General features: G+C 37.7%; 1 protein-coding gene across 1 annotated transcript; it reads left to right on the plus strand.

Annotated features, from left to right (window-relative positions):
* The first annotated feature begins 378 nt into the window (after nucleotides 1-378).
* On the plus strand, nucleotides 379-4,001 carry LOC127281490 (uncharacterized). The gene is made up of 3 exons (XM_051305212.1): nucleotides 379-645; nucleotides 3,382-3,729; nucleotides 3,798-4,001. Exons 1-2 carry the CDS (start codon nucleotides 392-394, stop codon nucleotides 3,575-3,577), a joined length of 450 nt encoding a protein of 149 aa, XP_051161169.1. The 5' UTR covers nucleotides 379-391; the 3' UTR covers nucleotides 3,578-3,729; nucleotides 3,798-4,001.
* Nucleotides 4,002-13,227: the final 9,226 nt, after the last annotated feature.

Below are 13,227 nucleotides of genomic sequence, written 5' to 3' on the forward strand. Positions count from 1 at the left end.
AAGTGATAAAATTTTGTTTTGTTAGACTAACGTTATTGTTCCAATTTTACATTAATTTTAAGAGTTCGCGCTTTATTCTTCTTACTTATTCTAACTAGTAATCCTGGCTTAGTTTTGAGATTACCATGATAAGGGCTTGGATTCATGATTAATACATACGTCACAGTGGTAGTGCTTTCTGACTCTGACACCGCAGTTCAGTTTGTTTCTGTGCGTTAAGTGTTTCGTTCCGCTCCGCGTTTGTTACAGTTCTGATTTTTCGAGGTGAGTACAGAATTAATAGTAGTGTATAATATTAATAATAGTAAGGAAGAGAATGTAAAAACAAATGTTCTTTTATTGATTTTGTGCGTCAGAAGAAATCGGAAGAATGGGAGATAAATCGAGTGACATGCAAGAAGGGGCTGATGAACGCAGCGGAATCTTAAAAAACAATAGAATATTTAAACTTTTTAAAAAAATGAAAGAGGAAAAACAAAAAGAGGAAGAAGCGGTACAGGAGGAGATTAATAAAAATTTGTTTATCGAAACTTTGCGAAGAGCAAGGAAGCCCTCTGTGCTTGAATGGATACAACAAAATAAACTGGAATATGCGTTGAGCGAATTAACGCATTTGAGGGAAAACCCTCCCTCCACATCAAAGGGGTAAGAAATAAAAACACATACTTATATTTATTTTTGAAAATTTTCATTTAAATTATTGAAAATAATTAATTTATGGAAAGTTTAGTTTTTCTTTTTTTTTTTTATTTATTTTTTTATTTAGATTAAAAATCGTATAATCTGAGGCTTATTATTCAGCTGTTTCTTAAACTAATATATGTATGTAATTTAGGTTTTATTTTATAAGCAAAATGAATAATCTAATAATGCAATTAAAGTTTAAATGAGAACAAAATTAAAATCCAAATTTAACTTTACTCAATATAGTTAGTCAACAATTAATAATAATTTTGTTAGACTGTGAGTCGGAAAAAGAGGAAAAAACTCCTCCCCTTCCCTTTTCATGCATGTATGTGTGAGTAGCATTCTGAATTCATTCACGCGATGTTGCCTTTCTTGAGCACCGTAAAGAGTCAAATTTCTAAGCTGGACGGAGGTTAGATAAGCATTCTTCGAAAAAATTTTTTCTTAATGCGCTCTGTTGCCAAATCAGCATCGTGATTTTATGTTTTAATAATTATCAACCTAAAGATTTATACGGAAAAAAAATTAAAATAAATGCTTGAAATGGTATGCAATAATACAACAAAAAAAATAATTGAACTTAATATTTATATACTTAAAATAGCATATCCTTGAAATAGCCTATATACATATATATATATATTTTTTTTTTTTATTTAGAGTGTTTAATCACTTATTTCCATACATAAGCACAAAGTTCGTAACCGACAGTCATAAACAAGGAAAAGGGAATTAACTTTAATTTCAGTATTTTAAACGTGTTTTAAATCCGGAGACCTTATGGCTCAATAGTGATTTTTTTTTTTATGTGAACCCGTAGAGAAGTTTCTCCAGGTTTCCCTATCGAAAACTAAAATTTGATAAGTTTCTGATAGGGAAAAACGCAGAACCCGGCTAGGCCCCGACGCCTCCGGTGACGTCACTACCCTTCCCAAAATTAGTTTTGATGGTTAATAGTGAGAAAATGACAAGAACCACATGACTAATTTCCATCTAATTTTCAGAAAAAAAAATAATTTTTTTTTTTCTTTTATTTTTTTTTTATCATAATTTCAGGTTATATTACTATATGATTAAACTGTAAAAGAAAATTTTTAGTTTATATAGTTCGTTAGAAAATATAATGAATTTAAATTATTAAGAATGTGAAAATAATTTTAAATAAGTAGCAATCAGTTCGAAAATATTAAAATTAAAATGTCTTATTTAATGGTAAACCTCTTTGAACTTTGAGAAATTATTTTGTATGATGTTTTTGTAACAAAAAATTATTTTATTAAACGTCAATATATTACCAAATAGGGTATAATTGCTCCAGTCATTAACACTTTCTTAGAAATAAAGTAGAATTTTAATACGTCGGCGAAGTTCAAAACGCTTCCCACAACGAAGAAAAAAAACCACTTTTCTTGACAAAAACAATAAAACATTTTGTTTATAATTTTTTCTCTTTTTACAAATTATTGATCGAAAATTAAGTAAAATAGTTTTATTGTGCAAAATATGTAAATATTTAAATAGAAAATATTTGTTCCCTCAAATCGCTGATCAGAAACGCTGTGAACCTCACTAAAGTAATTTATTAATTATTAGACTAAATATTTGATTTCAGCACATGCACAATATAAAATCCTAATTATAAGTTTCGCCTCGGGAAATTGATTAATTGTATTACAATCAATCAACGATCGATCTTCCCTTTTTAATAAAATGATGATATTAATCATATTTCTTCCGTAGTGTTTAGCCATCTAAAATTTCGTATTAACTATGTAATTTTATGAGCATCCCACGTGAAACCGAAGAGCCCACTGCCGAACCCCCCCCCATACCACGTCTGATCTGATTCTGTGTCAACAAAAAAAAATTTTTAAAAACTTTTTAAATTTAATAGAATTTTCGAGGATTTAAAATTGAGAATTTTGAAATGTTTTTGTAGTTAAAAATTTTTTTTTTTTTTTTTTTTTTTTTTTTTGAAGATTTCACTAAAATTTATTAGAAAATGCGGACAAAATACAATATTTTGAAAATGAATTTTAAATGAAAATGGTTTCAGATGGTTGAATTTTCAAGGAATATTATTAAAATAGTTAAAATAATTCAGATTTGAATAATAATTTAAATTAAGTTTATTTTTGATTGAAAATTTGGATAATTAATTTTGAATAGAAATTTTAGAAAATAATTGAGTTTTATTTTATTTTAAATTGAAATTTCGGGTAAAAAAAAATTATTTATTTATTTTTTTTTTAATTCAATTTTATTTTGATATATATATTTAATTATAGACAATTCATAAAATTTTAATTGAAAAAGTAATTTTGATATAATTGAATTTGTGATGTATTTGAAAATTATTAAAATAATTAATTTAGTGAAGAATCATTTTAGTTCAAAAAATTATTTTTTTTTATAATTGAATTGAAGAAGACCTGAAAAAGATCTACATTTTGTACAAAAAAAAAGGTATTTTAAATAAATATATATATGTATATCCTCTTTTACTCGTTCATAATATAAATAAAATTATTTCTATACTTAATATAAAACAAAATTTTTTTTATAATTTTTTTTTTTTTTTTTTTTTTTAAACCAATCCTATGAAAATTTCCTTCCAATTAGATTATGTGCATAGAAAAGGGAAATAAATTGTTTTGTATTTTATGATTATGCTGTTTTTTTTTTTTTTTTTAGATTTATGATCAATTTTGGGGAATGGAGGCCTGTTTCTCCCCGAACCGTAGTTGGCGAATTATGGCCTTATGACCGGAGTTTGGCTTTCGGGGTCGAAAGAGCTAGCTCCATGACCTCCTGGTTTCAGGAGTATTTTTGGGACGAGAGCGAGAGGAATTACCTTGCTCGTGGATTTTGGACTCCAGTAAGTATCTAATTAAATATGACAAACAAAAAAATAAAATTCTGAAAATTTATTTATTTTTTTTTTTATCAATCCTTTCGTAACCCAGTATACGTCGGGGATTATTTACCGGCACTGAAATTGGTTGAGGGAGGAATTTCGGAGGGTCTGCCTCCGTTAGTTTGGTAAGACAAAACAATTCAAATTTTTTTTTTCTTTTTTTTTTTTTAACTTTTATATATTTTTTTTTTAGTCTTTTAAGGGACCTGCCTGAGATCCCTCCGAAAGTAGGGTTTCAGCCCTTGAAAGAGGGATTCAAGCTGACTTTTCTCCAGTGCCACGACTGGTTGGCGCCAGGGCAGCCACGGACAAGAGGCTGGTGGAAAGTGGTAAGACGATTCTCTATCTCTTTTCTCCCACAATTTATACTTATGACTGCGGCATTTTAGAAATATGTCCTTACAACAACAAAAAAATTACATCTAGGGTAAGTGTACCAATTACGGCGAGTGCATCAATTACTTATAAAGATTTACATTTAAACAATTATTAATTTAATTTTAAGATCAAATTTTTTTTTTTTTTTTTTTCGCGCCGCAATTGAAACATTTTTAAGATTTTCATTGGCTCCGATTTCGGCGGGCGTAGTATCTTCAAAATACACGTAATTTTGGTCACCGAAATTGATACACCGAAACTGATACAAAAGCGCCGCAATAGAAAATTACGGTACTAGTTTTAATTTCTCATATTTCTTTAATTAATCAATTTTTATAGAGTTAAACATTTTTTTTTTTATATATTTTTTTTTTTTTTTTTTTTTTTTAGCTCTTTTTTTTTTTAGGTCAACCTTTACTCCCATACATATGTGGTTGGTTAATTAGTGTTAACCAAACACTATTTAGACATTTCCGTGTACCAATGATTTTAATCTTAAATAATTATACCGTATGACTTACGATGTGACGTTGGCTATGCTGGTTGAAGGTGCTGGATGGGTAGTCGTTTCGGTACCCTTGAGTTGGTCTCCGGGGAAGATCTTGACGGTGATGAAGGCGTTTTCGTCAGTTCCCCTTCTAGGTAATTCACGATGTTCAGTTTATTTTTAACTACAGGGTTGTTCTCATAGTTCATAATTGCATGTCCTTCGAAGTTTGTTTCCGAAAACCTAGACCCAGACGTTGGTTTTAGTCATTTAATCTTCGGAGGTGCCACATCTTCGGAAGTTGCAGACTTTTTCTCACGCATTGGTATTGCAATTGGCTCGATGGATGTCCATTCTCTTTCAGAAATTAATCGGTTACCTTTGACAGTTGAAGCCACCTTTCTTGGAGCAGCTATTGCTTCTGTATTTAATAGGATTATATCATCTACACCTGGATTCGGTAGGACTGGCTGTTCTGAAACAATGGAGTCTCCACCCAACGGGACTGCATTTCTTTTCTGGGTTGGTGGTATGCCTTGCTCGATTACTTTAATTTCAATCTTTCCGTGATTTTGTCGTTGAAACAATTGACTGATTCCAGATTTTAAAGGCGACCGGCAGGAATAAATGGCAAGTAATACGCATATCAGAACGATTCCTATGTAAGATCCGTATACAAGAAGTGATTGTTCACCCTTTAAATGTTGTTGAAATGCAAATTCTTGCAGTTGCTGTTCCAATTCTTCGAGAGTTTTAGGATTAGCCTCGAAGGTAGTAAACTTTGCTTCTGTTGCTTTCTCATAAGGCGTTAAAATTCTTGATCCGGTTAATAAGTAGTTGTATTTCGATAATGGGGACGAAAGGTCCGTTAGATTTAGGTGCAGATCTGATTCAAAGATGAATTCGGATTCTCTGGCCTGTGATGTAGTAGCTGGTATAATTACATCCTGGGCTTTTATAAAGCATCCTGGCGCCAATTTTAAAATTCCGACGCCATTTAGGGAAACTTTGACACGTTTGGTAGAGTGACAAGCAATTATCACAGATTCAGGTGTTGCAAAGGAGTAGATCCATCCGCCTATCGTGGTCAATGGCTCCCAATATGAATCTTGATTAACCGTCACTCGCACGTCGCAGAATTTCAAAGCCTCCGGCTTTGGATCAATCAGTAGTAGAGCTTCACAGGATGGTCGCTTGCGAAGGTCGTAGATTGGTGCGCCGTTCAAACATGCATGGTATGCTGCAGCGGTTTTACAGGAATTCCAATCTTGCTCCTTTAATAGGAGATAAGTATACTGTTCCTCATCTGCAATCAGGTAATCGTACTTTGATTTTATATAAGCCCTGCCTGTTCCATTTCCAATTACATCCTGGATGGTTGGAAGTGGGTGAATTTTGTATGTCTGATAGTTGTATTTTTCTAGGAGTGGGATGTCAACCAGGACCTTTAGTTGATGATTTTCACAGAGAATAGTGACTGTGGAAATGCGCATTAGTTCGTCAATGCTTATCCTTGGTCCGGCTAAAGGAAACTTGACCTCCTTCAGATTATCCTGTACTTCTCGCAGGATCGGCTCCAGTTGTTCCGATGTGATGAGACCCGGATGAAGATTTCCTTTTCTGGCTTCGTGAACCGCTTCCAGCATCGTTGTTGTCGCCTGGATACTATGATCAAGTCCCAACCGTAATGCCCTAGCTAGAGCATACGTCAAATTCATCCGTACCATTTCAGCTGGTGACTTCGGACGGTCTACGTGACCCAGTAGGTCTTGAAGCTTTTCTTGCAATTCCTTCAGCAAAGAGCCATGCTGTTGAATCTGCGAGTGCAGTGTATCGAGTTGGGACCTGACTACATGAGTTTGTTTGCCTACTAGATGAGATAAGTTGGCCAAAGCGTTGTTAAGATTTTGGATTGCTGCGTTAAATTTTTCTCCATCATCATATGTCAACATGCCAGCTATGGGTCCAGCGATCTTTCCAAGGAATCCCAGCAATGGGACTGCTCGTCGTTTTCGTAGTTGAGAAGTCATCCTCCTGGGTAAGGTTCCTTTAGTATTTTCTAATTCTTCGATTTGGGCTCGGAACTGTTTTTGTAGCTCCGAGGCCATTTCCCACCTGTCTTCCCACTGATAAATCGCTACTAATTCTTCACACCATTCTTCATCAGGTCTGCACTGCCTTCTTAGTCTTTCCAGCCTGGACTTCAAATCATCGAAGAATCGGCATTGTTTACCGATATCAAGAAAAACTGCGATTCTCCAGTTGCTGACAGATCTCCTCATTTCACCGATGTATTCAAAATACATCCCGCTGCTGGCCTTGAATGGAGTGATTTGGAAAAGGTCATCGTAGTTGGTCCGATCAGATCTATTGGAGCTGCTCTGAGTTGCTGGTGCTACTGGGATTCGGAAGAGACACAGCACTATTAAAATTTTCATCATGGTCGTCGTCGTCTTTGTACCCCAGCTCGTCTACTCTCTTAAAATTGAATACCACATTAGTAGAGGTTAAAAAAAGGTTATTGATTATAAATGGGCAACCATGACCTTGTCCCGGTGTTTAGAAAATCTTTCGCCGTTTTCATTTTCGAGAATTACGTTGTTATTTTGCGTGAACCCTACTATGGTATACGGACCATTCGCTCTCTTATCGAATTTATTCGTTCTCACTTCCTTGTAGGTGTACACTTGATCGCCTATTTTGGCATTTAAAGGTCGGGCTTTTGCATAATATATTTCTTTGGATTTTTTCTTTGCTTTAACAAGATATTTTGCTGCAATATTTTGCAGTTCATTCATTCTAGTAATCAAGTCTTTCAGATAGGATCCATAGGTTTCAATATCAGGACCCTCTGGTAAGGAACTAGGTGCTCGTGCCACATGGCCAAACACCAATTCATACGGAGTGAAATTTGTAGCCTCGTGGACAGACGTGTTATAATTAAACATGGCAAATGGGAGTAGACGATCCCAATCGTCAAAGTCCCTTGCATAATGTTTAATATAGTCCGTCAGCTCAATGTGGCTTCTTTCGAGAGCTCCGTTCGTTTGTGGTCGATAGCCAGAGGTAGTAAGTTGTTTAACACCGAAAATCCTTTCTCGTTTTCTCATTAAAGAGCTTATGAAACTAGGACCTCTATCTGTAAGCACACATCGAGGTGCTCCAAATACGGAAAAGAGGTTAGTTGCCACGGCGTGGGCAATAGTTTTAGTTTCGATATTAGGGATAGGAACCGCGATGCAGTATTTGGAAAAATTATCCTGCATTGTGAGAATATGTCGATTTCCGTTTGGGGTTGTTCTCAATTTTCCCACTGTGTCTAATGATACCTTGTCAAAAAGCATTGCTGGGGTGTCGGTAATCAACATAGGTTCCCTAGTGCGTGCTCTAACCAATTTATTTTCAAAACAGCTTTTACATTCCCTAATATAATTCGTAATTTCGTTACGCATTCCGGGCCAGTAATATCGCTCACGAATTCTTCTATAGGTTTTTGTTATTCCTTTATGCCCACCAACTAGGCTCGAATGAAATTCGGAAATAATCTTATGACGCAATTCGACAGGAGGAACTTCGATTTTTCCGTGGCATAAAATGATGGTGACGTCACCACCGCGGAAAATTCCTGCGACAAGTTCCGACATCTTGTATTGGGGTAACGCGCCTAAAAGGTCTCCGCTATTTGCCATTCGACAGGATCTTTGTTTATTAGTCTCGAGGGCCATTTTTAAATTTTTTAACCCTGTATTTACGTCTTCCCATCTGATCTGATCAAAGTGACGTTTTTTCACAACGATAGAATAGACCATATAGTTGCCGCAAGGAGTAACGTAAACTTGTCCCTTGACAGGCCTACTATCGCGAATGTCCTGGAGGTCGATTTTTTCTGTGGCAATCAAAAGTTTGGAAATTGAATCTATAGGTTCACAGTCTTCAGAGATAAAATGGGCATAATTGTCTCGTTCGTACGTCAGGGGTTGAGTCCATTGGTTTATAACTATAGGAGAAACTTCACTTTTGGGGATGTTTGGTATTTCAAACACACCCTCTTCGTCACTGGAGGGATCAGTAGTAGAAGGGAGGGAAGGTGGATCACAATAAGGAACGTTCACACTTATAAACGAACTCCCAGAGGGTACGCACTTCACTGGATTGTCATCGTTCCTTGGTTGTAGTCGGCGAGGTTCCAACTGTGTTTTCTCCTTTTTACCTTCTTTCCCTTTCATTTCCCTTTGGCCTCCGAATGTGGAAAATGGGGTGGATTGTGCATTTGGGGTCCTTAACGGTCCTGGGGTGAATAGTTGAGATTGTTTCAAGTACATTTGATCCCTTTCGGAGTTTTCAAACATTTCAGGGTCATCTCTGAAACGAACAACACTTGTTCTTGTAGAAATAGGAGATTGTTTTGCTGTTTCTGTCGTAACGATGGTAGGATCAGGTTGACCCTTTTTTAATTGTTCCCCAGTACGACTGCGGTTAAAACTTTCTAAGAATCGTTTTACTCTTTCAGGAAGTTCATCATCAAATTCGGTCGCTGGGTCGAGGCTTTTTAGATACTCCAGATGTTCTTGATCCTCCTCTCCATCCGAAACATATTGCCTTCGAGGATCATGATTCAATCCTTCATAATCCCAAAGTAGGGTATCGTTGGTTTGATCAGTGGGTTTAATGTTGACGAGAGTTTCGTCAAATTTTTTAATTGAATCATTCACTTCTTGAACCAATTTAGTAGTTTCATCCTGTTCTTGGTTAAGGTCCTTTCGCAATTCCTTGCTAACGGGGTTTTCATCTTCACATAGGTCATGATGTTGCTGTTCATTAGGATCCTCATCACTGCTTTCAGGACGACGCTGACCTTCAATGATAATCTGTTCTGGCGGTGGTTCCTCAGGTAATTCGGGTTCGGAAGATGACGAGTCTGGTTCTGGCTCCATTAGGGTTCCTTCACGAGCCAATTGGTCAGCTTCCTCATTTCCAGCAATACCATTATGACCGGAGACATGCTCCCAAATGACATCAAGGGGTCCTAGAGCCCTGATCAAGCGCTCGTATACCTTTCGATTTTTTACAGGCTTATTTTCTGTGGTCTTCCAATCGTTTTGCTGCCATTTTGGTACCCATTCCTTTATACTTTGCACTAAGTATCGGGAATCAGTTTTTATCCTTAGTTTTTGAATGCCTGCCTTTCTTGCTTGACGGGCCGCGACAGCAGCTGCTTCAATTTCCGAAGCATTATTGGTTTGTCGACCATTGTATCTTCGAGAAATATTAAGGGGGTGATTCGGTCCGAACCAGACTCCAATCCCGGCCCTGGGACTTAAACCTCCGTTTTCGCAACATGCTCCATCCACATAAACATCAGTGTATGGATCAGGATTTTCATAGGTCCAAGGAACCGTTTTTTTAGTTGAGTCATCATTCGGTTTTTGGATAGGATTCTTTATTGACGTAGGACTAGGGGGAAAATGGGGAAAAGCGCTGTGCTTCTTCCGAAACACGGGAGGATCGGACTCTTCGCCGTCATCTTCACTTTCTTCCTCTTCGCACGATGCTTCATTCGATAATGAAGCTGAGTCACTTTGTGTGGTGATTGCAGTAGCGCAGGTCCTTCGTCGCTGCAAAAGACGTTGGGCAATACCACTCTCATCAGCATCGGTAAGAGTCAGTCCTGGGGGTGGCGTATAAGCCTCACTATCGTTTGGATCCTTAGCAATTGTTGATCCCTTGGGTCTGCCTCGGGGTCTAGGGGCGGTTTCGAACCTGGGTTTTTTTGTTTTTACGGAGGTAAGATCTGGAACCGGATATAGAACGCCAGTTGACTTGGCATTGGCGCTTGGCTTAATTCCTTTTGGTCTCTTGAGGATCGTTAATCCTGATCCAAACGCTACCCTAGTGATTGGCGGATCCGTTGATCCTTTCGGCTTTGTAGTTTCTTGCATGGGCACACCCGTTCTTTTCGTTTCCTTGGTAGTGATGGGCGGTGCCCTTTTTATTGCTCCCAAAGAAGGTTTTGTTCCTGTTTTTGGATTCACGGATTTCAATCCTTCCTTCAAACTAGGAGTCCTTTTATGAAATCGAGCTGAAGTAGAGAGTTGTGGCGTATCCTTGGAGTCAATTTTGGGGCACTCAGGGTTCACTCGCGCATTATCTTCACTGCGTTTAGCGGAGGAGCGCGTTGTAATCATAAAAGTACGAGATAGTCTGGACTGTTTACCTGCTACATTCTCGTCCGAATCGGGAACGAATTCTTTCTTTCCCAATTGAGCTCCCGAATCGGACAAGGATGAATCGGACCAGTTAGATTCGGAATCAGTTCCCTGTTTTCTTTTATTTTCATCGAAAGAATTGTTTGATAACGCTTCAACAATCCTATTGATTTTTCCTGGTTTGTATTCAAACCTATATTGATAATTCTGGAGTCGAATTCTCCATCTTTGAATCCGAGGCCCTGGATCATCAATATAAGTCATCCAATGAATCGGTTCAAAATCACAGGCTGAAATAAATTCACGACCGTATAAGTATGGTTTAAAATGTTCTGTCGCATATAGTATCCCGATACACTCTTTTTCGGGCTTGGGATATTTTCGTTCGTTTTCGTTTAACACTTTAGAATAATATGCAACCGGCATATCAATTCCATCTCTTTCTTGGGTCAGCATTGCACCAATGGCATTTTCCGAAGCGTCACACGTTAATTTGAATATCGCACTAAAGTCTGGATATTTGAGAATTGGGTCGCGGCAGAGATATTTTCTCAAGCGAGAAAAACTTTGCTTTTTGGGTTTTTCCCATTTCCATGGGGCATCCTTTTTTAAAAGTTCTGTCAAGGGCTTAGCCCATTTCGCATAATTTCTTATAAAACGCCTGTAGTAACCTGAAAGTCCTAAAAAGCTTTTGATGTCTCTAGGGGTGGTTGGTTTTGGAAAGTTTTTAATTGCAATGATTTTGTTAGGGTTGGGTTTCACTCCGTTTTCACTAATAATGTGACCTAAATATGCCACCTCTGTTTTTAGGAATTCACATTTGTCTGGTTGGAGTTTTAGGTTCGCGTCTCGTAACGGGTTAAAAAGACGCCTGGCCCGTTTATCGTGCTCTTCCAAAGTATCTGAATATATTATAATATCATCCAAATAAACGAAAGCTTCAGTGTCAAGCATTGTATTTAGAACGCCGTTAAGAAGTCTTTGGAATGTGGGAGGAGCGTTTTTAATGCCCATAGGCATTCTGCAATACTCACAGTGTCCGTTGCGCGATGAGAATGCAGTCTTATGTCTATCGTCTGGGTGTGTTTCAACTTGGTGAAAACCACTCGCGAGGTCGAAAACCGTGAAATATCGGGCGGTCCCTAGTCTGTCAAAAATTGAAATAATATTTGGCAGGGGAAAAGAGTCGCCCTGGATTGCCTCATTAAGGGCACGGTAATCCACAACCACCCTCCACTTTTTCTCGCCTGAGGCGTCCAATTTTTTGGGTACAATTAAAAGAGGTGCATTGTAGGGTGAGTTAGAATGGGCAATGATACCACTGTCAAACTGTTTTTTTAGTTGGGTGTCAATCTGTTCTAGGGCTTCGTTAGGGGACCGGTATTGTTTTCTGCGAATGACTTTGTCGTTAATGGTCGGGATTCGATGTTGAATAAGTGGGGTGCACGTAAGCATCTCTCCATTTAGATGGAAGACATCGCCATAATCTTCCGCCCATTTAGACACGACTTTCCTCTCTTCTGGGGTTAAATGAGATAAATGAAGCGCATTTTTTACTCTTATAACTCTTTCAGAATATGCTTGGTTCGGGTCAACATTTAGATCCTCAGTCTCAGAATCTGTAAGTTCCTCTCCGGGGAATTTACAAAAATCGAACGGGATTAATTCCTGAGGATTAATCCTTATGTCAATGTCATTTTCAGTGGTGTTAATAGCCATAGCATGGCAAACACCATTTTTGTTAGAGACAACAGCCTCGCCCAAATATAACCCTTCGGGAGTTTCGAGTCGGGGAAGGTATCCCTCTTTCAAATCTAAATTGGTAACGTCAATCGAGACAGGAGTTCTAGTTCTAGACTTTATTCGAAAGGCTCTGGCAAAAGGCTTGATTTCCGGCTTCAATGCTTCTCTAGCCTTCAGTGACTCCTTATCCACAAATGGAATAAGGGTCACTGGATTGGATACAGTTACGAGAGCATTGTGCCTGAAAGAAATCTGCGCCTGCTCCTGTCGCAAATAAGGTCTTCCTAAGATTCCATGAGTAGAAATAGGAAAACTGTTTCTTACTACATGGAATTCGACGGGAATATTCCATATAGTAAGCTCGATCATTCCCAGTGTTTTAACAGCATGGTGAGTTATTCCCGTAATTTCAACATACTTACTCCTATCAATTGTGAGTTCGGGTTTTAACGCACAGGTTTTTATAAGGTTAGTATCCGATCCTGGATCTACAAGAAACTTGATCCTATCGTTCCGGAATTCGGGAGCTTTTAAATTTACTACTGGGGAGTCTTCGGCCTCGATTCCTGCTCTAAGGACCCTACTGTATTCTCAGCAAATTGAACGTTCTTTTGACGCTGCGGAGTCGGACTCGCGGCCGCGTCCAAGCGACGAGTCGACGGAAAGTTTAAATTTCCATGTTGGACATTTGGACTTCTTTGTGGTCCAGGGGATAATGATCGAGGAGGGGTTGCGGCCGAATTGTAGCCTTGATTTTGCCTTTGATAAATTATTGGCTGTTGGAATGTTGGTACCTGCTGCGTAGGAGG

The sequence above is a fragment of the Leptopilina boulardi genome, unplaced genomic scaffold, assembly GCF_019393585.1.
Source record: "Leptopilina boulardi isolate dan_hultmark-lab unplaced genomic scaffold, ZJU_Lbou_2.1 LbouV2_272, whole genome shotgun sequence".
In the NCBI taxonomy this organism is placed as follows: Eukaryota; Metazoa; Arthropoda; class Insecta; order Hymenoptera; family Figitidae; genus Leptopilina; species Leptopilina boulardi.